Here is a 24,808-nt window from a genome sequence, read left to right as displayed (position 1 = left end):
TTCCATTCCCACCAACGCTGCAGGAGGGTTCCCTTTTCTTCATACCCCCTCCAGCATTTGTTATTTGTGGACTTATTAATGATGGCCATTCTGACTGGTTTGCGGTGGTATCTCATGGTAGTTTTGATTTGCATTTCTCTAATAATCAGTGATGTAGAGCATTTTTTCATGTGCTTGTTGGCCATCTGTACATCTTCCTTAGAAAAGTGTCTATTCAAGTCTTTTTAAAAAAAATAGATCACAGGAATTTCCTGATAGCCTAGTGGTTAAGGATCCAGCATTGTCACTGCTATGGTGGTGCAGGTTTGATCTCTCACCCAGGAACTTTTGTATGCCATGGATATGGCCAAAAAAAAAAAAAAAAAGCAAACCCACAAAATCACAGCCATAGACAAATAAACCAACTTGAAATTAATCTGGTCTTCTAAATAGATTTCTTATGTCTTCTCTATACACCATGGCTGGATTCTAGCTATGCATTGTTTGATATAAGGATTAAAGGTTAGTCCTTGTGCTTAAAATTGAGTAAATACGTCTGTGATTTCCATTGTATACCTGCTCGCCTCCTTTCCAGGTAACTTCTGAAGAACTGAACAACATAATTCAAAATATAATGACCTGGGTTGTGGCTGCAGTGACCAGTGTATTATACCCAGCCATCACAAAATATGAAGAAAGGTTGCGAAATATGACATACCCAATGCCTGATGATTCCACCTTGTCTTCTGATAGTTCAAATTGCTGTAGCACATGCTGTGAAACATTTCTATATGAAACAAGTAAGATGGTTCAGGCAGAGCCCCATGTAGAGGCAGCTGACAAGTCAATAGGGCAACCAGTGGCACCTTTAAAATCATCTTCTGACCATAAAGAAAGGACAAATGTGGGGAAAACCTATAAGAAAGTACACTTAGAAAAGAAACCTAAAACCTGCAAACCTAAATATAAGATGACCTCTAAATCTCCCAAGCCGAAAACCTGTAAATCCAATAGTAACCCTGTTGCACCAATTGAAACAGGCACAGAGAAATGTAAAGATGCTACCACTGAAACAGATGGCTTGGAATGCCTACTGTCTTCTGAAGAAAAAGCAAAAGCTGTAAATGAGATGCAGGAGTTAAATAATCTTTTTGCTGATTTTAAATGTCACCTAAAAGAGGAAACTGAGTTGATTTTAGGAAACATTTTTCATGAAATGGTGTCTGAATTAAAGCAGACCATCCCCACCCTTTCCTCTGTTACGGCCAAAGCTTTGGCTGATCAAACTGACACTGACAAAGGAGACTTGCTCTCCAATGTTGATATCTCCTCAGCAGCTGCTGAAATTATAGAAAATGTGCTTGAGAAGATACAGTCTGCGGTTGAGAAAAAATGTACTGAGGAATTTTCACAGGAAAATGTGTCAGTTCGCTTTAAATCAAACTTAGTCAGTGGAGAACATTTCATTCCTCCAAAAGAAAAAACGTCAAAAGCTTCACTGCCTTATGTATTAGAGAACATGAATGATATTGCAGAGGATATAGTTCATGTGATCTTCGAAAAGCTGACAGCTCTTACATCTTCTAAGCAAAGTGAACTTGCTCATCTTGAAATCACAACTGAACCAGTTTATGAGCAACACAGGAAAGATCCAACATTTATGTCTCTTCAAAGAGCCAGCAAAAGGAAATCCAGTGCTGACCCTGGTGCTCCCAATTTAATTGCCAAAGAAGAAATACAAAATTTAGTGTCAAATATTTTTTCCCAGCCCTCTCTGGTCGGTTATATAGAGAAAGCAATTAGCACTATACTAGGTTATATACAAATTGGACTTAATAGTGAAAGGCTCATTGCAACTGAAGAAGCAGTGATCATCCTTCAGCTACTTGATGATGTCTTGGCTCAACTACATCAGAAACCAGTGAAAACAGATGTTCAGAAGAGTGGGCATGCCAGAATGAGCAGTCCTTCTGGCACTGAAGAAAAGAACAGACTCAGCTGCACTGGAATAGCCAATGGTCCTCGGTATGGGCACCTATTTCCACCTATTAATGTTCCTGGCATGGTCCTTTATTCTGAAGATGAAAATGAAGAAGTAGACAGAATTATAGAGAGTGTACTGATTTCATCTATCAAAGATGAAAAAGCAAAATTACAAGAACAGGTTCCTGATCACTGGTTAACAAAGGAAAATGCTGCTTTTAAATACAAAAGAAATATGAACTTACCTACAAAGCCTGCTTATCAAGACAAAGTAGCATTTCATGATTGGGGATTAAATACTGACCTTCCAGCTTTTAATAATGAGGACATTTTAAAGGATAAGGCAGGTTTGAATAAAGACATTTTACTTTTCAGCCAAGATGAAATGCATCAAATACAAAAAGCCTCAGAAAATATAGTTACAAGTATTATAGAACAGACACTCAAAGATCTCTCTTCTGGGCCCTCTGATCACTTAGATTATAAAAATTATAGAGAGGCTTCACTTCTTAGCTCAGAAAAACCACAAGGTCTGTCATATCAAGAATGGATGGACCAGATGTTCTCTGTGTCAGAAATCCGTACAGTAGCTCAAGAAATTGTGGATGCTATATTAAAAATACTTGACATAGCTTCTACTCACATTGTCGAACATTCTGTATCAGTACATCAAACTTCTCCAGATAATGCTGATGTACCAAATAAAGAGCCATTAGAAACATGGTTTGATAGTGGAAGGAAGGTGAAATTTTTATCTGCACTTGGTGTAGATCCTACAAAACATCCTTGGTTAGAACCTGAAGCAAGTGGATCAACATCTGAACCCATGGATCACATTAATGATAAGATCATTCACACAATTTTTAAGATGTTGAACTCATTTATTTGTCCAAAATTACAAAACTGCTTCAAATCACAGAGCCATGCTGCCCATTCAAGGCGTGCACCAGACAAGAAATCCTTTCAATCTCACCTTAGTTCTTATGCAATTAAAGTGGTAAAAATTGTTTTGGATGCTATCCAGAAAGAACTACAATACAATAAGAAAAATCTAAAGCTTAAGAAGAGTGGCTCTCCTAAGAACTTTAGAGATACAGGATTTTTTGCTGACACTGAAAAGGAGTTAGACTCTGTTGTCACAAAACTAAATAATGACATTATGACAAGTTCATTGGCAACTTGCATTTGTGAGGTGTTAAGTGGAAACACATATAAAAGCAATATTTTACCCCCTGCAGATAAGCTAAGGTCTAAAATCTCATACGGAACTGCTGGCATTGATCAACAGAAACCTTTGCCTTCTCATTGTCCTCACCTGCAGGAGGACGTTCACAAATGTTCCAGCTTGCAAGTGTTAGATAGGATTGGAGATGCCTTATATGACATGTTATACAAGCTCTTAGGAGACCATCTACATTCTCCCCTATCTGAAGAGCATAATACAGAGTGGATCAATGAGGATTTGAGAACAACCAGTACACTGCAGTCCAATATTAAGCTTATTTCTCAGACAATTCTAGAAGGCATCATTACAAAACTATGTGGTGTTGAGATAGATTGCATTTTCAAAAATCCAGAATGTAAAGCTATCTCAGAGTATATTGACACTGACAGTGTGTCATTTGCTTTGCTTCTTGAAGAGATGAGCAGATGCTCTGACATAATCTCCAGCATGGTGTCCAATGTGACCTGGCCAGGTAGCCAAGAGGCGACTAACAACAAGGGGGAAACTGGTGCTCCCAAAACAAGAATCACACAAGAAAAGCATCCAAATAAACTGAAAACCATGGCTTCAGATATCCTTAAAATGGTTTTTGCTAAATTGGAAGGATTTGCCAATAGAAATTTAGAAACCCTGTGCACTATAATCAGTGGAAATAAAAAGAACAACATGACATACTGGGAAAGTGAAAATGCCAACATTTGTGCTAACACACATGAAAAACGATTGCAGTCGACTTTATACACGCATGCAAAGAAAGTGTCAAGTACTATTCTGAAAGCTATTCAAACTGAACTAAATCCAAGCTTGTCAGATTTGGAAACATGTAGAAGCAAGCCACTACAAGAGAAACAAATGCTTAAGAATCTAGTCAATTTGATTTTAGATGTGATTTCTCCAGATATGTTTAATGAAATTGAACCAGAAGAGAGAGGCATTGAGAAGTATAGATACAGGCCAATCTATGGAAATTTTCTTCCTGGGGGAGCAGACCCAGAGTCACATCTGGAAGATCCTGCAGATACAGGGAAAGAATGTGCTGCAGAGCAAAGCCCAACAGAAGAAGAAACCAAATCAGATTTTCTTAATCAAAGGGAACTAGAAAGAACATTAAAGAAATTTGAAGTAGAACTCAAAGAGCCACAAAAGTCCCCAGTTGTGCCCATTATAAGAAATATTTTGAATGAAATTTTTCAGAGTCACTTAATTGATCAACTAAATGTGCTTCCTCTTCCCCAGTCCCATTTATGTGACATTTCTCATGCTGGTGATGAGCCAATTGCTCAAACAGCTACTAAGTCCCTGGATAAGACAATGGGCCCTTTAGTGTCTGAAGCAGATGTAACCTTTGTTGCAGATAATGTTGTTAGAACCATATTTCAAAAACTTTATTCTGCTGCCGTGACAGATAGAAATGAAAAGGAAAATAGGTATAATGCTCTCACCTTTCCAGCAAATATCTCCTTTCCTGAACATACCAGTGGAGGAAAGGCCCCTGTTTGTTCTGCCACACTGGACAGAAATCCATGCACACCTCAGTCCATGTTCAATATTGATAAACTGACAAAAACAAATGTACTTGAAGATATTATACAGTCAGTATTTAAAAATTTAGAAACATTTGCTAAATCCAAAGTAAAAGCTCTCTTTTATCCTCATATCAGTTTCACAGTCCCAATGGTTTTACCTTTACAGCAGGATGAGACTGCTTTAAGCCAACCATGGTTATTAACCAAAGATTCATATCCTGATGACCAATTCTCCTGTTCCTTAGTGGATCATAATAAATTGGGAAAGACTACCTCAATATGTCAACTGAGTGCCTCTAAATTAAATAGATATGCAACAGAAGTGGCTAGACAAATTTTACAAGGAATCAAGCAAAAGTTAGATAAAGAAGTAAGTCCATTCTTAACTCATAATGTGGTTTCTGAAAGTATTCCAAGTCAGATTGTTAATACAATGTTAGATATTATATCTACTAAAGGCAAATATGAAAAAAATATATTTGACAGAAAGACTGATCTAGGTCGGTCAGAAGATATTGTTGAAAAACTGTTGAGTAAAATTGATTATCGAAAAAAACTTCAATTTCAAATACTAGATACCATTGAAGGTATCTTAATTGACATCTGTGAGGAAGCAATAGATGAGAATAATCTCCCACTTGCTGTATCGTCTCTTAAATGTAATTTAAGTGGGAGACATTTAGAAGCAAACTCTGAAATGGACCCCGAGTATGCAAATAAGGCTATTCTAAGACTTATAGTTCCTAAAGAGTGTGTTGCTATGATTTCCAATGATATGGTGGATATTGTTCTTCACAATCTCACTTCTGCTATCATGCTTGGCACAAATGCAAAGGCTTCTACTTCTCCAAGGTTGTCCCTAAGATTCTCCGACTCATTTCCCAAAGCAGAGCATCAACAATCTCCTGTTACAGATTCAGTGAATGAAGGGACAAGGGAGAGATTTCTGCTCGCAAGAAAGGAAAGCGATATACAGCTGAAATCAGCTTATTCTGATGATAATCAGACAACTGCCAAGAAATCTGCTCCTGACCCATGTAAGGAAAATGCTCACTTCATTACTAAAACTATTTTGAATAGATTAAAATCTTTTGCTACAGAAAGAATAAATTCGCTACCTATTTTTGGTACTGAGACTAGAGAAAAAACATATGTTGGCCCAGAATTTACAAATTATAAACAAGACGACAGCATATTTCTTGAATCAAACCAAATGCCATTAGATGTGAATATCCTGAAAATATCAACAGCTAAAACCATTCGCAGTCAAGAGGTCACACATTACACATTTGCCAATTACAGAGAAAAACATGAACCTGCGATTCATATATCACAAGCTAGTCTTAAGGAATATGCTGACATAATTGCCAGTACCATCTTGACACTTATAAAAAATGACATAGACCTAGAAATCCAAAATATATATACATATCAAAATGATACTTCATTCCAAAAAAACATCCTGGCAAGTGAAACTGTCAGCAACCTCTTAAAGAGTTTACGTGATAAAACATCTTTAAAGGCAAGTGGTTTTTACTCAAAGCAGGACCCTAGTCTTTTTACACAAGCAACTGTACAAAATGAAATGCTGCCAGGTCAAAGAAAGCTGGAAGACAACACTGAACTGTCTCTCTTTTCAGAAAACTCAGATGAAAACCAAATATCAGAAGCAGAAAATCAGAGAAGGATTTTCAAAGAAATATTTAGAAATGGAGAATGTGGACAGGAAAACAAAACTTTGTTAAGTGCAATTAAGGAAATTTTAAAGAAGGTATACCAAAAGGTTATGGAAGACATAGACCATTGGCCTCCATTTAATGAACTCCCCCATTTTACATCTGATTCTAAAATTAAAACATCAATACAAAAAAAATCCTTCCAATCACATATAAGCAGTGTTGCAAATGACATAGTCGAAAGTGTGTTCAGAAAAATGCTCTCAATAATAATGGCATCTTTATATAAAAACAGTGAAACCAGGGGAGGATTGGAAGCATCTAGCAGTGAAGAATTACTGATGAATCCATCATGCTTCTGGGAATTGAAACAAGCAGAAAAAGGAAGTGTTCCCCCTGAACCTGTGATACCACAAGTTCAACCTCACACAGGCATTGGAAGTGTCACCTCACTGGAAAACACCTTATTACAATTTTCTCCATTGAGAGTGGGCGAGGAATTGGCCCAAAAAGTTCTCAACAAGATCACAGATTTTGCTTTGCTGAATCTAGAAGAGAGTTCATCCCTTAAAGGTCAATCTGATAAAATTCGATATCTGGGGCCATGCAGTTCTAATGCTAGCCCCAAGGGTAGCCCTGAGGCAAGTTTTAAAGCAAATTTTAAAACAAAATCACAAGTTACCTTTCCAGCTAAATTTGGAACAAAACCACAGCTGGGACCCAGTGGAGCTAAAGTCAAAAACAAAACCAAGCCAAGTCCTAGAGAGAAGACTTTAAGAGGCAGCCAGTCCAAGACTGCCACTGGGCCACCATACCTGCTATCAATAGGGGGTGCCAAAAATCTCTTAGTGAGAGCAAAACTTCCCACTGAGGAGCTAAAAATGCATGCCAAGAATATAGTAAGTAAAATTCTGGAAACAATTGTGAATGAATGTCAAGAGGTGAAGCAAAACAGAGTAATGTTAAATGTAAACACTTTCCCTTCGGATCAAATTGAGACAGCAAGTGCAATTGTTAAAGCAGTTTTGCAAGAATTATATGCTACAAAGAACAATTTGGCTGATCCAGCCGAAGGCTCATACTCAGAGGATCTCAAACTTTCACAGGGGTATTCTAGTGCGATCTCTCTTGCGAATCCAAAAGCCCATTTCCCTTTGAAGAGTGTTTCTTCACAAATAGAAAAAACCTTTCCTAAAGAAGCTATGTTTAAAGAAATATTTGATAAATGGCAAACAGAGTCAGGTGACATGGATAATGAAAAACACAAGCTACTGATGATAGCTGAGACTGTTTTGAATGAAATTTCAATGAAAGCAAAAGAATTAGAACAATCTGTTTCACTTTTAAATTTGTCACTTCTTGAGGCTTGTGAAAGCAGACACATTAATTTTAAAAGGCATGCTTCTAGAGCTGAGGGTTCCCAATCACAAATTAATATATTTGGCCAGGAAATTGTTGAAAAACTATTTGAAAAATTAGAGTTGAACTTCTTGACTCAGATGTTCACAGCATATAGTAAAGAAACTCTAGAAAGCAAGAAAGAAACTACTGCTGGAAGTATATGTTCTTCCTTAAGAACAAACAGCCTCAACGATATACCAGCTTATAATGCAAAGTCGAAATACAACAACTTGGGGAGCTCTGGCCACCGAATCGCTCAAGAAATCTTGGAAGGGGTTCTGAACACCTTAGAGTCATTTACAGACTTACAGTTTAAACATGTCTCTACTTATGCTTTTTCTGAAATTGTGAGAACACCTATCGAAAACTTTTTTGCTGTGCAACAGAAATCATTAAAGAAAACGATATTGCCCAAGTTACAAACACTGAATAAATTTCCTGATGAATCTAAATCAAGTACGATTTCCCAGGAAAACATACAGAATATCCTTCGAAAGCTTCACTCATTCCATTCAGAATTGCTTACTTATACTGTTAATACTGTCAACGACATGCTTGGTGTAATTAAGAACAAACTAGACAAAGAAAAATGCCTATTTGAAGAAAACATTGGAGCAAGTCAGATCATCAGCACACTGGTGGACCAGTGCACTGATTTCTATGAGTTGATGATCAAAAGCCATCCAAAGGAAAATCTCCTTCAAGGAGCTGAAAATGCCTGCATTGTTAATTGGTCCAGATTTGCAACTGGAATGGGAATGTCCACTTCAAAGTCAGTGAGAGTTAGCTGCTGCAATGATCCTCCACAAATCCCTGGCTTGTTGTTTTATTCAGAGGAAGATATGAAAATAAAGGACAAGCCTTCCTCAAATACACCTACGTATGTCAGACACTCTGTGAAAGGAAAATACTCTCTCCCAGAAGGCACTGTCTTACAAAAACCATCTCAGAAATCCAGTGACTCTGCACAATCATCCCTAGAGCACCCCATGTCCTTCAGAGAAATGGAAGAAGGCAAAAATCACAGAGCGCTTCATTACAAGTCCCCTAAACCAGTTGTTAAGCCAAACCAAATACAGACAACCATTTCTCCACTCAAAATATGTTTGGCTGCAGAAAACATTGTCAATACCATACTGTTGAGTTATGGCCTTCCAAGTCAAACCACACACACTAATGAAAGTACAGAAACTATGAAGCCGTTTTTTATATCAAAGGAAAGGCTTTTCTCTATAGAAGAACAGAAGGCCGAGAAAAGCTTGCTTAAAATATGGGAAAAAAGAAACAGCTATGAAACCGAAGAAGAAAACAAAAGCTTTGTGGCAAATGGAGAAGATTCCACTTTACTGGAAAAGTGGAAAAATAAGTACCCGAAGTTAGAGAAAGCAGCAACCCTCGAAGAGGCTGAGGTCATTGCTTTTGCCGATCAGGAACTGGGACCACATGAAATCCATCTAGTAGCAAGATATGTTACTACATCTGTGGTCACACATTTCAAGAACTTTGAAATCGGAGGTGAGTGAGGGATGATTTATAAAGAGTTGGCATCATTTTAGGGGGGAAAAGTCAGTGATAATTTTTAAGATTTTTGTCTTTAACCCTTACATGCAAGAAGCTGCATTCACTGCTTCTCTGAAAACAGCCTCCCATTTGAAGTGGCTGTTTATCTACTTGTGTATTTTTCAACTGGTCAGTATGCTAAAAGAAAAAATATTATGCATTTACATAATTTTCATATGGAGGAGTGTTCTTCACTTTTCCTTATCTACAGATGAGATTAAATGGGCATAATTTAAAGTGGGATATTTCAGTTGGGCATGAGATATGACTATGAAATGATGTCTTGCTTGAGATATACAGCTGTTCTAAAGGCAATTCCCAAACAGAAGTTCCAAGAGGGTTTTTTAAAAGTTATTTTTAAAAAGACTTCTTACATTATAGTCAGACCTCATGCATAGTTAATTGACTATAATGATCCGATTTCTTTTTGAGGTTTACAGTTATAGTCTTTGCAGTTATTGGTGATAGAGTTAATAACAACAGTGCCGTTAAACTTCTTGTTCGGTTCATGTTCCAGTGTTCTGACTTAAATTCTTTTTAGGTATAATACTCTAAACCCATGCTTACGGAGTTCCTGCTGTGGCACAGTGGAAACAAATCCACCTAGTATCCATGAGGATGCAGGTTCGATCCCTGGCCTTGCTCAGTGGGTCGGGGATCTGGCATTGCCGTGAGCTGTGATGTAGGTCACAGAGGCGGCTCAGATCCCACATTGCTGTGGCTGTGGTGTAGGCCAGCAGCTGCAGCTACAATTCAACCCCTAGCTTGGGAACTTCTCTGTGCCACAAGTGCAGCCCTAAAAAGCAAAAAAAAAAAAAAAAAAAAAGGAAGGAGAAGAAACCCATGCTGCTTATGCATATGATATCTGCACTCCCCTTTCTATGAATATACTGGATTGGACCATAGGAAATAGCCATTTTTACATGTCAAAAACTGTCAAACATCTGCAGTTTCATTCTGTTCAATTTTTTACATACTACATAGTCCCAGATGGGATAATGAGCTGAACAAAAATGTTTTCAAGTATTATATGAGATCTCTAGATATCACTGGAATCTAGGTATCATTAGAGCATTACAGCACTAAAAGCTAGAAGTCGTTTCTCTGCCCCAGGATTTCCTGCTTCTTAAAGCAACATAGCTATCCAAGGAAGAAAGCAGCAGTCAAAGATTTGAATTCTAAATGGGCTATTTTCTTAACTTCCCAGGAGAAGTAAAGACTCCACAGTTGGGAAATAGAGATTTGAAGAAAACCCAGTTCCTTTCTTGACTGGGTTTTTCTATTTCTTGAGTGGAGTACACCCAGAGTGAAATTCATATTATAAAATTTTGCCAGTATTTGGAATGGTCAACATTTTTCCTTAATGCATGTTAAAAATAGCAATGTTTTCTGTTTTAAGGTCCTTTTGATGAAAATGTGTCAGTTGTTTCCATGCTGTTAAACAAAAAATATGAATCAAAACACCCTCTAAGAAGCATAAACAGTGATTCTTCTCTTAATCAATTTTGTGAACATCTCACTGAATTAGTTATTTTCTATATAATTTCAAGCATTTCTGATTGCACCAAAGATGATGAAACAAAACAGAAATCACCGGAGAGCCAAGATGCAAATTTTAGCAAGGTTATTTTAGTTCATTCCCAAGTGTTTGAGAGCCGGTCAGTTTCTATCAGAGGACTTGCTTTGGGAATTTCTGAAATCATTATTCAAATCCTTTTCAGTAGTGACATTTTAAAGGCGGACGTTACACAACGAGTGGTTTCTGTGAAAACAAAATACAGTTATTGCCCAAAGGGACCTGTGGCTGACTTCAGCGATCTATTTCAGGATCTCTTAATAGGAGTGATCCATGTTCTGTCCAAAGAATTAGGAATAAATCATCACCTTGACAGCAAAGGAAAAAACAAACCACCTGCCACACTTAAAAGCCATAGTTTACCTATTTGCAACAAAACCAAAACAATGAAAAGACAGATAGGTTCCAGAGGTTGGAAATCAGCTCCTACTCACCAAATTAATCAACTAGTACAGGAAAATAAACTAAATTCTCTAGCATGTAACTTAGACACTCTGGTTGGCAGCCTAAGAACTCATGAATCCAAAGAAGTAGTCAACAAAATTTTCAATATTGTTGTACATTTGTTTTTACCAGATGAATGCCCAAATTGGAACATAGATTCTGGTAAAATAGCAAGAAACATGTCCCTATCTTCAAGTAACCAGCAAAGTCATAGAATTTCTAGAAATAACCTAGGGCTCTCACCCAAATCAGTTTTTCTTCTGAATGTCGTGTGTGAGAAACTTGTTAGAATACTCTTGGAAGAATGCACAACCAACAACTTCCTTACAAATGGTCCTCTTTCTGATGAAATATCAACAGAACATCAACTGTTCAACATACTTCAAATTGTAGAGGATTATTGCAGGGGAACAATGGACTATGGCTCACCATCTGAAGGAAATGACATGTCAGACCTTTTGGAAAATCTGGTAGAAATAGATCAAGAATCTATGCTTAGTATTATTTCCCATAGGTTGGTAAAATCCTTAATGGAAAAACTGTCATGCACTATACAGCAACCTCCCAGAAGTCCACCTCTTACAAAAAAGCATTTTACATACAGGACAAGAGAGAGACCACCTAGTTTCCCAAAAGCAAAAAGGCCAGAATTAAAAGAATCAAGACAGGGTAAAGGCACTGTAAGATACAGGAGTTATAACCACAGGCCTCTGACAGGACCACTGAATAATCTTAGGGTGATTAATTCCAAAATGCAAACCCCATTTGGTAAGCAGTCTTCAGAAAAATTCCCTTTTCTGCCTCCTCTTCGAAGACCAGGTAAAAAGGAAGTAAATGCTACAGCCATTCTTAACATGCAGCATCAAGGAGGCATGAACACAGGAGTTTACTCCGCCACATTTCTCGAGGAAGTAATTGCAGACATTTTTCTTAATCTTACCACTTCACTGCAGGGCAAAAATGTAAACATCACTGAAGATCGGCTCAATGACATGAATATATTAGATGTCACCTCTGTAGTGAATGAGTTTAATAATGCTCAAGTGACTGTTTTACGGGACATTGAGGAAAGGAGATGCTTTCCACCAATCTCTAAAGAAACTGTTAGTAAGATTGTTGACTCTGTTTATAATGATGTATTGTGGGAATATGCATTGCAGGTTACCTGTGGCAGTCATGTGGCACATGCTGCCAGATCAATAGCAGAACAGATAATTAATGGCATATTGAAAGAGAGTGTAGACCACCAACTCCCATTGTGCTTTGTAGGAAAGCTCATGCCCAATTCATATTACCCTCTCAAAGCTGAGAATATACTGCAGAAACTTCAAAACAACCTGAGTGAACTCAACTACCAAAGTCAACATTCAACAGGCTATACTACCCTGCTATCACATTCATTTTTAGAAGATGTCATCAGAAGACTATTATCTCAACTCATTCCTCCACCTAGCGAGGCTTCATGCTTAGGAAAGAAATACTTAATGACTTTGGATTTTAATGAGAGATCCACTTGTATAATAAATAAGGTTTTGTTAGCCATCTCAAAGCACAAGATTTGGCTCACTAAATATGACTGTCAATATCTATATACAGGAAAAAACCTTCAAAATATGGTAGAGTCTGTTTATAACAATATTTTGCAGATGTCTGGCTCTCTTGTGTCAATACAGAAAAGTATAGAAAGCCAAAGCCCAATTATGGTTGACCGAATGGCCAGTCTTATTATTCAAGAAATTATTGAAAGTCATCTCCAGCCATTTTTGTGTGGAGAAAGCTTATCTCATTCAGTGACTCCATTGGATGAAATATTGAATATGGTTGAAGAGGTCCTCAGTGAAGTCACAGTATCACACAGACCCCAGAAGCCATCATTACTAGGCAGGGACTTTTATCCTAACGCATTTGTAGAAGACATTGTTGCCAGACTATTATCAAAAGTCTTCAATCCAAAATATAACACTGAGTGTGATTTGGATACAATGACCAAAAAAATAGTAAAGGCAATAAACAACCATTTTAACAAAGCTAAAATCTGCATTCTTCGTGATGACCAAGAGCAGCCATTCCCCACTGTAGATATAGACACAGTGGATGAACTTGTCAATTCATTTTATGAGAATGTTTTGAAGCGGCATGGGCTGGCCCCTGAGGTTGATAATGAAGAACTCAAAGACAGTGATATTTTTGCAGAAAATATTACCAATTTAATTGTAGCAGCTATTTCTGATTACCTTTTTCATCCACTGTTTTCTGGGGATTTGTCAGCTTCTTCCTGTGCTAGTTTAACAGCAGAGAAAATTATTCAGAAGATCTTTAGAGGCATCACTGAACCTACCCAGCCAAGCCAGCATTTATCTCCATATAACACCTTGCTGCCATACATGTTTCTAGAAGACATGATCAGAGTACTACTATCTAGAATCTTTCCTTCTGCACCTAACATGGTTCCATACAGTGAAACTCCAAAAGATAGATCAGGAATGAATCACAGTGAAATCTCTTCAAAGCTTATCAGTGATATTAGGATGAAAATTTCTCAACATGAAATTCGATTTTCAAAAGATGAAGATGAAACCGAACCTGTTTATTCAGAGGATGATACTCAGCATCTCATTGATTCCATATGCAGAAATATCCTGCAAAACTCTGGGTCTCAAGAAGCAGTTGTGCACGCTATCACAAGCAGTGACAATGTTCTTATTGATAGAATAGCAGGTTTTATCATTAAAAATATCTGTCAACAACATCTTCATCCATTTGTGTATGGAAAATTGCCGTTTCCTTCATCATGTATGTACACTGATGATATGAGAAGAAGGCAATGGTTTTTTGCCAGTGTTTACTCCTTAGCCTTTTTGGAAGATGTTATCTCTGGGGTTTTAAGCAAAATATTCCACAGGGTTTTAGGTATTGTGCAAACAAAAGCAGTAAGAGATTCAGAAAAAGAACTGTTGGAAACAGCTGAAGAACTCATATTTTTGATAACGGAAGAATTCTCAAAAGCTCAAGTTAGCATCCTAGGAAATGCTAAGGAACAATTGTGTTTGCCACCAGTAGATAGAGACATAGTGATCAAAATTATTGACACAGCATATAGCAAAGTTTTACAAGAATATGAACTGGAACCTAACAAGGACTTTCTCAGTGACACAAAGACACTGGCTGAGAGGATAACTAAAATTATCCTGGCTGAAGTTTTTGATTTCCAAATTCCCCCATATTTCATAGCAAAGCTGCCTTTTAAATCATATTCAAAACTCAATGCTGATGTTTTGATAAAGAGAGTTCATTATGCAATCCATAAATCAAGACTCCGAAGACAGACCTGTACAACATATACCACTGTATTTTCACATACACATTTGAAAAAAATAGCCACTCAGGTTTTATCTCAGGTAAGCCCATTGAACTGCAGTGCAGAAGATGTGAACCTTTTGCAGTCAGGCTTCAGCAACACAGTTGTGAGTCTGATCGATGAAATCATGTCAATAATTTCTAAGCATGCGATATGCATTACTAAACAGGGAAGTGAAAAACAAAATGTGATTCCAGAAAAAGATATTCAGGCTATGGTCAATGCCATTTATACTGACATTTCTCATTTAAATCTACATCAGTCTCTTTCAAAAAATAAAAAAGGCATAAGTAATATACCTGTTACAAAAATAGCAAGTTATATAATAAGAGAAATATTTAACCATCATCTTCAGGCATTTTTATCTGGAAATAAAACTCTTCCTACAGGTACCATAGATCAGACTTATCAACAGAGAGCAACAGATCCTAAACAAAGAGAATTATCTTTCATTGTGAATTCGGCTGTCTTTTTGGAGGAAGTAATTTCTGAGCTTTTATGCAAAATCCTCTATGTATTTTCACATAATGTCTTGGCTGCTGAAAACCCATGTAAAGCAAAAGCCAATGTTACTGACCTTGTTACACGATTAGTAAAATCAACTGTGCTGGAGTTCACCACATCGCAAATTTTAGTTGCAGATCACTTGGATGAAAACCTGTATTTTTCAGAAGGATATAAAGAAATGGTTAAAAAAACTGTCAACATTATTTATGAAAAAATATTAGATGATTATCAATCTCTGGTACATATTTCTAGAGTTATACAAAATGATGCTGTTAGTTTTGGGAAACAAATATATTATTTGCTGTTAGGAGAAATTTATGATTATCAGGTGGAGTCATTAGTTTCAGGAGGATTAGCAACTTCTTCCTATTCCTCCCTCCAAGAGAAGAAAATCATCAGAAACGTACTCAACACCATCAATGATGACAGCCTTAACTTGCCATCATATGTCACTGTATTGCCTCATTCCCTTCTAGAAGATATGATTTATAAGCTTCTAGCACATATATTCCCTTCATCTGAGACTGAAACGGAACTAAGTGAGGAAAGGGTGCCACCAGATAATGAGTTTGTGAATGCAGCTTCAAATCTAATTGATGATATTATAACAGAAATTTCTAAACATGAAATTAGACTTGCCAAGGCAGAGGAGCATGTGGAAAGTTTGCAGTCAGGGGCAATTGATAACACTGTTGACTCCATCTGTAACAATATTATGAAAAGAATTAAGTTTGAAGATGAAGCACAGAAAGATACATGCAAAAAGGGAGATTCATTCCTCAGCAGAATAGCTGGTTTCATTATGAAGGAAATTGTGGACTACCATCTGCAGCCATTTTTATGTGATGAAGAATCATCTCCCAGTGGCTTACTCGAAAATGACCAAGTCATTGAACTCCTGAATCCCATTAAAGAAAAAATACAGTCCTTCCCACAGGCCTCCGTGTACTCTGCTACATTTTTGGAAGACGTTGTAATTAACCTTGTTCACAAATTTTATTCTCTACCAAGTACTGCTGAAAATCCTAAGGACAAAGAGCTATCAGAAGGAGATCTCAAGAGCCCAGCTATAAAATTTGCAAATGCCCTGATAGGGGAATTTAGGAAAAGTGATATTAAAGTTCTAGCAAATGCTGAAAAAATGTTTTCATTTCCACCAATAGATAAAGAAACAGTCGATAAAATATCTGATTCTGTGTATGATGAGGTCATAGAAATATATGGATCTAAAAATGTTCAGAAACATGATGGATATAACATTGTTATAGAGGTGATTGCTGCTTTGGCCAAGAAGGCAATCTCTGCTTTCCAGATTCAACCACTTTTTTCGGGAGGCTGGATTTCCACCTTCTTTTCATTCCTAGATGTGGATAGCATCATCCAAAGAGTTCAACACCTACCATCTAAAACCTTTACAAAGATTACCAGAAGCTTGAAGGAGAACACAGTGTCTTCCCTAGAACAATTACCTACACTTATTCCTCTAACCTCAGGCCTAAAAGACAAAATGGACACTTTGGAAATAGATAGAAGAACACTTAATGGAAAAGAAAACTTCAAAAAGGAGGAGACATTAGTGAAAACAGGCAGCCTCCATGAGCCAATATGTACCAATATAAGTAGCATTATAAAGAGCAAAGTAACTACCCTAGCATCAGAGTCAGTTGGAGGCTTGTCCAAGAAAAAGAAAGAGGATGAAAAGAAAAAGGAAAGTTCAATTGGAAAAGATAATGAGAAGGTATCAAAAGTTACTTCCCCAGCAACTAGCGTGGAAAGTAAAGATATTCAGGGGCCAGATTTGGGTGGAGCACTTACAAAAAATGAAATCAAGAAAGACCGTTTGGCTAGAAAAGATAAGAAAGGGCAAGCTGATGAGGTATACCAACATCTTTCACCAGCTACCAATGATACAGAAAACAAGAAGGTTGTCCTGGAACCAGATTTTAAAATAGATGATAAGAAGGAGAGTAACAAGAAGAAACGTGCATTAGGGAAAGGGGATAAACCCTTTGAATTACCATCTCTGATATCCAAGGTGAGAAATAGAGAGAGCCAGACGTGGAGAGATTCTCTGGCCTACAAGGTTACAGATGACAGACAGATCTTGCATCTTAAACATGCCCAAAATGTCACTGAAATCATTTACAGAAATGTTTTAGAAATAACTTCTTTGCAAGGACCAGTAGATGATTCAAAATCCCCAGATCCCCTAGGTGATAAAGCAGCATATGTAACTCAAGCGGATGCCAAGGATTTTGCACAGCCTGCTTCAATGAATTCAACTAAACAAAATGCTCCTGCAAAAGAGGAAGAGAATGAGAAAAGTAAAGGGATTACAAGTAAACCTAGTAAACAGGACAATTCTCAGGACCCACCAGAAAATAAGCCAGTTATTTTCCCTAACTTTTTAGAAGATGTTGTCTCTGAAATAGTTAACAAATTGATTTTTTCTTCCTCATCAGATATAGATGATACATGCCAAAATGTAACCAAAGATGGAAATCAAGCTGATCTCTATGACATGGCTATGAAACTGATTGATTCTTTGTTAAAGGTGTTTTCAGATGCTCAAATTAAAGTATTAAACCCAGATCAAGGAAGTAAGTTCTTCCCATCTGAAGATACAGTTTCATTAGTTCATAAAGTACCTCTCAGGCAAAAAGAACTATATGTGGATAAAACTCCTCCCAAGAAAAAAATAATTGTGGATAATATACCAGTCATGCATAAAAATGCACCTGCCACTAAAATACCTTCTTCAGATAAGGCTAAAACACCATCAATGGATAAAATGTTGGTCAATAAGATTGTTCACTCCTCTATATGCAATATTTTGCAGGAATATCAATCTCGAGACTTGATTTGTGAGGACATAAATAGTAATGTTGAAAAACTAGCAAGAAGGCTAGCTAATGCAGTAATAGAAGGAATTTTTCAGCATCGGCTAAACTTGCTACTTTATGATGAGGTTCCAGATTCAGTATGTTTACCTCTAGAATCTAAGGAGGTTATGAAAAAGGTCCAGAAGGTGGCTCAGACAGCCTGCAAAGAATGTCAGACATCATCGCCATATACGGTAATGCTGCCTCATGAATTTTTAGAAAGGATAATTTCTTCTCTTCTATCAAAAGTTTTCTCAGTAGTAGCCAATGCTAAAGCAGAAATATCTGAGGATAATTTGTACACAGAATTGGATTTCCTTCAAATGAAGTTAGCAAGTACAGTTATAACAGAGATCTCCAAAGATGAAGATATGATGATCCAATTTGTAGACTCCTTATGTCCTAATGATGATGAAATTATTCAATTAGTGGTTCAGACTATTTATAATAATCTCTTGCCACAATTTGGATCTCAGGAGAGCATACAAAAGTGTCTCAGCAGTGGTTGCAAAATCCTTTCAGAAGCCATAGTTAATTTAGTAGTACAGGAAGTGACTGGAAATCAGTTACAGAACTATTTTTCTGGAGAACTAACACCAAATCAGTGTACAGAAGTTGACTGCGTTGTTGAAAATGTCCTTAAAGATATTATCCAGCCCACTAAAGTTCTCCAGCCTCGGCCATCACGGGCTTACAAACTGCCTTTTAACATAATAGAAGAAATTGCTGTAAATTTTTTGTCAAAGCTTTTATCTATGTTTCCAAAAGCGGTTAAGAAGCAAAATAATTCCCTATATGCTGAAATGCAAAAAATAACCTCAAAAATCTTAAGTTCATTCCAAGAATATATCTCTAAAAGTCAGATTATAGTAGTACCCCAGGTCAAAGAATCATCCACTGTATCTTTAGCAGACAGTGCAACTATTGAAAAAGTAGTTACTTCTGTTTATAACATTGTTTTAAAGCACTCCGGATCTCATATTTCAGTATATAAAGATTTAATGGGTAAGAGCAGTGTCCTCTCAGATATAATAGGGTATTTAATGGTGAGGGAAATTTCCAATTCAGAATTTCATCCTCAAGTAGAGGAAGAAACATCAAGTTCAGAGTTAGTTCTGGAAGCTGTCAAAATTATGGAAAAGGTGGTTAAGATTATTGATGACCTTAGGTCGAAGAAAAAGCCTTCATCCAAAAAAGAGGCTGTAATAGATGCCAGATTTTTAGAAGAAACACTTGCCTTGTTTTTGGCTAAACTAGTAAAGTTTCCAAGTGCCTCAAGTGGAGATCCTAAAAACTTATCAAAGCCTGAGTTAAATAAAATTGCATCTCAATTGACAAAATCCGTGACAGCTGAGATTTCCAGAAAAAACATTAGTATTATAGCTGGTAATCCTGAAGAAAACTTTTTAAATCCAGAAAATATGGAAATTATTTCTCAGATGGTCGATTCTGTGTATAATCATGTACTACAACAATCTGGAACACATGAAGAACTTTATTATGATATGAAAGGTACAAACCACATCTTTCCTAAAGAGGTGGCTTCTTTCATTATCATGAAAGTTTCTAATTGTGCATTAGAAACAATTAGCCCAAAAGCTTCATGTGCTAATCTCTTTGGTGATCTGGATGTTGGTCGAATTGTTGAAAAGGTGCAGGAGCATGTGTTGAGAACTGAACCTGAGCCAGAGCCAAAAGGGTTCCATCAAGAGTTAAGGGAAGAAGAGCTTTCAGTTAGGATAATTCCTCACCGTGGGAAACAGCCAATCAATATTGATCCAGACATTGTTGCAGAACACTTAGGGGTCCTTTCTATAAAAACACAATCGATTGAGAAGCTGCAGAGGGAGTGCTTAGCTAGAACTGGACATAGCATCGAAACACTGAGAAGAGTGTCAATAAGTGGGAGAAGTTACTCAACTGATGCACCTTATTCGAGAAAGAAAGAAAGACGAGTCTCTTTGGATCAGGCAGGACGACTGGATGTGAAGCCATTAGAGGTAAGTGCAAAAGGCAGTGGTGAAAAGAAATGAGCAGTTAGTGAAATCGCTGGCTGCTCTGCGATTTCCTTCCTCAGGTAAGTCTTCAGGAATGCATTTGTAAAACATGGTCAATTTTCTCTTGCCCAGCCCAGTAGAAATGGGGACTCTGATTCCTCCAATACGGTCCTCTGCTTTTCTGGGACTAACAACCCCATCCATCAGCGGTGTGGCTCAGTGTAAAGGTGGCAGGCTAGGTTGCACTAGCTAGTCAGACTGAACTGCCATTTCCTGAGGAATGAGAATACAGAGTAATGCCCTTTACAGCAAACAGGGTTGACTGGAATTGTAGTCCTCCTCTGGCAACTCAGAAGAAATGCAGTTTCTACAGTCACCACAGTTCTTTTTAATGGATATCACAGTACTCTATGGGTCCCAAAGGACCAGTTAGAATATCAACTAAACTAGCCTCAATTAGAGATTGAAATCCTCAAACTTAAGGCTCCACAGTAATATTGTTTTCACTTCACGACATTCACCAACCAACATTAGCCTGCAGGTTCTTTCAAATTAGTTTCTTCTTACTTCACTTTCATTACATAACACCTTCCCAGGTCTCCATATTCTTACATCCTCAGAACATACTCAGTTTCTTTTCCATTCTGCCCTTGTCCTAGAGCCAGTGTCTTCGTGCTGCTATTTTTATGAACTAGTTTCTCTGCAGTGCCATATTTGGGCTCCAGACACACTTCAGTAGCAGGGACTTGAAATATCAAAATGCTGTCCTTGGTACAATTCAACTATTGAAAAAGTAGTTCTGTTTGCTGATCTTAGGGATGATGTTGCCAGGAGATGGAGTTACACTGATCCAGCCCCATTCTCTCATTTAACACCAAAGCCCCTAGCTATGAATGAGCCTCTTGCACAGATGGTGTGCACTCACACAATTACACACCTGTGGCTTGCAAATGGAGCAAAGTTCTGTAGAAGCGGCCTGCCTGGAGCATTTGCCTAGGAGCATGTTTTCCTCCGCATTATTTTCCAACTCACTGAACTAAGTCTCCGAGTTGGTGAATACACATTGATGGGTAATTCTTTTGTCTCAAATACTGAGACTGTCGTAGACACTGATGGAATGTCCTTGGTCCTTAGTTTCTTGGACTAGATGAAGGTCCTTTCTAAAATGCCCTTTTCTCTCTGAGTTCTCAAAATTACACTAGCATTTACTTAGTGGTCTTCATTTGTATGTAAACAATTTCTTAGGCACAAGTCTGTGTGTCTAAACTATAGAACATTAGAACATTATCCCCAAGTCTTTACTTCTTTTTTTTTTTGGTCTTTTTTTGTCTTTTCTAGGGCTGCACCCATGGCATATGAAGGTTCCCAGGCTAGGGGTCGAATCGGAGCTGTATCCACCGGCCTACACCACAGCCACAGCAATGCGGGATCTGAGCCGTGCCTGCGACCTACACCACAGCTCACGGCAATGCCAGATCCTTAACCCATTGAGCAAGGCCAGGGATCAAACCTGCAACCTCATGGTTTCTAGTCGGATTTGTTAACCACCGCGCCACAACGGGAACTCCCCCAAGTCATTCATTACTTCTTAACCATCTGCAGAAATAGCCATCAGTAGTTCTTCTTGGTTACCTGCTTTCTTTGCTTACATCTTTTGTCAGTCCTTTATCTCTTTATATCCCAGAGGAAGTTGGAAGAGAATAGCTAGTCCAAAACAACTACACCTGGCAACCTTAAGGGGCGCAAAAGCTATCTTAAGGAAAGTAGACATAAACAGCACAGTATGTTTTAGTTATCTGTTTTGATACTTTACAGCTATCTGGATAGCAGTGCCATCCATCCTCAGCATGAGGATGGGGGTTGCAGAAAGAACAGATAAGTTTAGGGAACCCAGACAACTCCCAGGCTGTTCCTCAGTCAGAAATTCACAAGCAGGGCTTTATCTGCTATTGTGAGGAACCAAAAATTCCCAACATGCCAGACATATGCCGATTAAAGGCTCACACAGTGTCACATCCCAAAGCCATAAAGAATGATTTTTGATTTTTTGAAACATTTTCCCTCCACCAGCACAGATAATCAAAATTGATTGTTTTTCCATTTCTTACAGAAATTCTTTGTTTGGCACAAAAGATATTTCTTTAAGGAACATTTATCTGAAAATCTGGTTTGCAGTGTTACAGAGAGATCTGAGATTGACAACCCAAGTTGACTTAAAATTTCTGTGGCATCATCAAAGGCTACAGAAATGGGAACAGTCATTTTTGTGTGATTATAACTGTCTCTTCCTTGATCTCTCTTTAACATTGCAAAATGGACAGTGACATCTGACTAGAGAGGTGAGGAGAAAGATTTACTCTTTGAAGCTTCCTTTAGAAAATATGTTCAAAGGATTATAGCGTGTGAGGGATGAGGAGTGAACATTCAAAGGCCTTCACAATTTTGGCTATTTAATTAATCATTTTGAAAAATCCAGGCCAACCAACACTTTGTATTTTTTCATGAACAGTTCTGTATTTATATTGGCCTGTTAGTTCCCTAGTAAGAAGTTTAGAAAAATATGTTATTGTATCTAAATCTTTTACAAAATTTTCAAAGCAAATGATGAAAACAATGTAATTAAAGATATATACATTTTGCATTTCTTGGCAAGTAAAAAGTAAAATGTGAAGCAAAAGAAAGAACCTTAGGGTCTCTTCTTTGGACTGGAGTGACATTCTTGAATGCAAAAAAGGTGTAGAAATGAGCAAATATTACTTGTGATTTTCACTTATGGCTTCTTTTAAATATTTCACTAATATATAAGTTAAAGATACCTGAAGATAAATAACTTTACTAAATTGAATCCAAAAACCATATTAAAATTGCCTTATTACAATAGAAAACCACAGCAAAAAAAAATGACTAAGGCAATTGTTTTTAATATTCATTCTCTTTAATTCCAGACTGCTAGCAGAAATTCATTTCAGAGTTTAATAAAACCTGACATAACCAAAGTAGAGCTTTTAAAAGATGTCCAAACCAAAAAAGACCTCATCATCCGGTTGGTAACTCATGATATTAATCAAGAAGTTTTAGAAAAGAAAGCAGAAGAAATTTTAACTTCTGATGAAGATGAAGTTGTTTTAGGAGAGATTGTAAAAGAATTACCAGAAGGCCCACTTGAAGATCAAGTAAAAGAAGATGTGAAGCCCACTGCAAGCACACTGGCTTTCCCCAAGCCTCTGGTGAGCAAGAGCAATCTGAAAAAATTTCTGTCACTAGGAAAATGTTGTCAGCCCAAAGCCAGTGTAACAACAATTACTGAGGCATCACCAATTCAACAGATAAAATCTGAACAGACACAGTTAAGAACTGTTTCTAATGATTTAACTACCTCAGCATTCTTGACCAAAACAAACTCTTCCTCTTGGGAGACAAAGACACAACTGAGTGTAAGTGAGAGATGTACTTTCAGTGATTGGGTTTCTATAGAAAAGGGAGATATGTTTTGTTATGTTTTTTTTTCATTTGTTTGTTTGTTTGTTTTTTTGGTCCGCGGCATGTGGAAGTTCCCAGGTTGGGGTCTAATCGGGGCTGTAGCCACAGGCCTATGCCAGAGCCACAGCAACACCAGATCCAAGCTGCATCTGCAACCTACACCACAGCTCATGGCAACGCTGGATCCTTAACCCACCGAGCGAGGCCAGGGATTGAACTGGCAATCTCATGGTTCCTAGTCGGATTCGTTTCCGATGTGCCACAATGGGAACTCCAAAAAAGGGAGAGAGTTTAACCAATTTAGTCCAAGTAATATACATTGGGTAGGAAACAAAGGGCATAAACTGGATCCAGGCAGCCTCTCCCAACTCTAATGATATTTACAACAAAGGGGAAATGATGAACAGATGAAACCAGGGGCCTCAGTTGAAGAAAAACAGATCATGGCAAGAGTCCTAGGCTAGTTATAAGGAAAACAAAAGTAGAAAATGGAATCCAGTTAGGAGAAATGTAAGCTAATTATTTAAAATGATGGATTCCGTTCTTTTTTGTACTCTGACCTATAAATACTCATTGGAAATTTGTGCACACAAACCCATGCCAGCGGGCAGAACCAGAAGTCGGGCTGGAGGAGAGTAAAAAGATTCATGCAAATTTAACTATCTGAGTTTGAATTCTGGCTTTGCCACTTAGTAGCTATGTGACCTCTGGGCAAGTTACTTAACCAACTCTTTCCTTAAAAATTACTTATCCAGGAGTTCCCATCGTGGTGCAGTGGTTAACGAATCTGACTAGGAACCATGAGGTTGCGGGTTCGGCCCCTGCCCTTGCTCAGTGGGTTAACGATCCGGCGTTGCCGTGAGCTGTGGTGTAGGTTGCAGACGCGGCTCGGATCCCGCGTTGCTGTGGCTCTGGCGTAGGCCGGTGGCTACAGCTCCGATTCGACCCCTAGCCTGGGAACCTCCATATGCCGAGGGAGCGGCCCAAGAAATAGCAACAACAACAACAACAATAACAACAACAACAAAAGACAAAAAAAAAAAATTACTTATCCAGCCTATTAAAACATAGCAAAATATGTTGAATATTCCTCCTGTCCCATAAACTCCACTATCACTTTGACGCAAAGTTCTTGCCCTGGTTCTATATCCTTGTAGTGATGATCTGGGCTTCAGTGACCTCTTGGGTTGGCCCTACCCCTGCCCCAAATTGTA

At 37.8% G+C, this 24,808-nt stretch overlaps 1 protein-coding gene across 1 annotated transcript in view; it reads left to right on the top strand.

The window, feature by feature from the left end:
- LOC125118116 (fibrous sheath-interacting protein 2-like) overlaps positions 1-24,808 on the top strand; it is a 71,302-nt gene that overhangs the window by 34,197 nt on the left and 12,297 nt on the right. The window contains exons 13-15 of the mRNA XM_047764252.1: positions 575-9,305; positions 10,750-20,117; positions 23,060-23,548. Coding sequence (XP_047620208.1) covers positions 575-9,305; positions 10,750-20,117; positions 23,060-23,548 — 18,588 coding nt within the window. The remainder of the gene's footprint in view (positions 1-574; positions 9,306-10,749; positions 20,118-23,059; positions 23,549-24,808) is intronic.

This window comes from Phacochoerus africanus, chromosome X, assembly GCF_016906955.1.
Source record: "Phacochoerus africanus isolate WHEZ1 chromosome X, ROS_Pafr_v1, whole genome shotgun sequence".
In the NCBI taxonomy this organism is placed as follows: domain Eukaryota; kingdom Metazoa; phylum Chordata; class Mammalia; order Artiodactyla; family Suidae; genus Phacochoerus; species Phacochoerus africanus.
The sequence above is the reverse complement of the archived record's forward strand: the minus strand, read 5'-3'. Positions and strand labels throughout refer to the sequence as shown.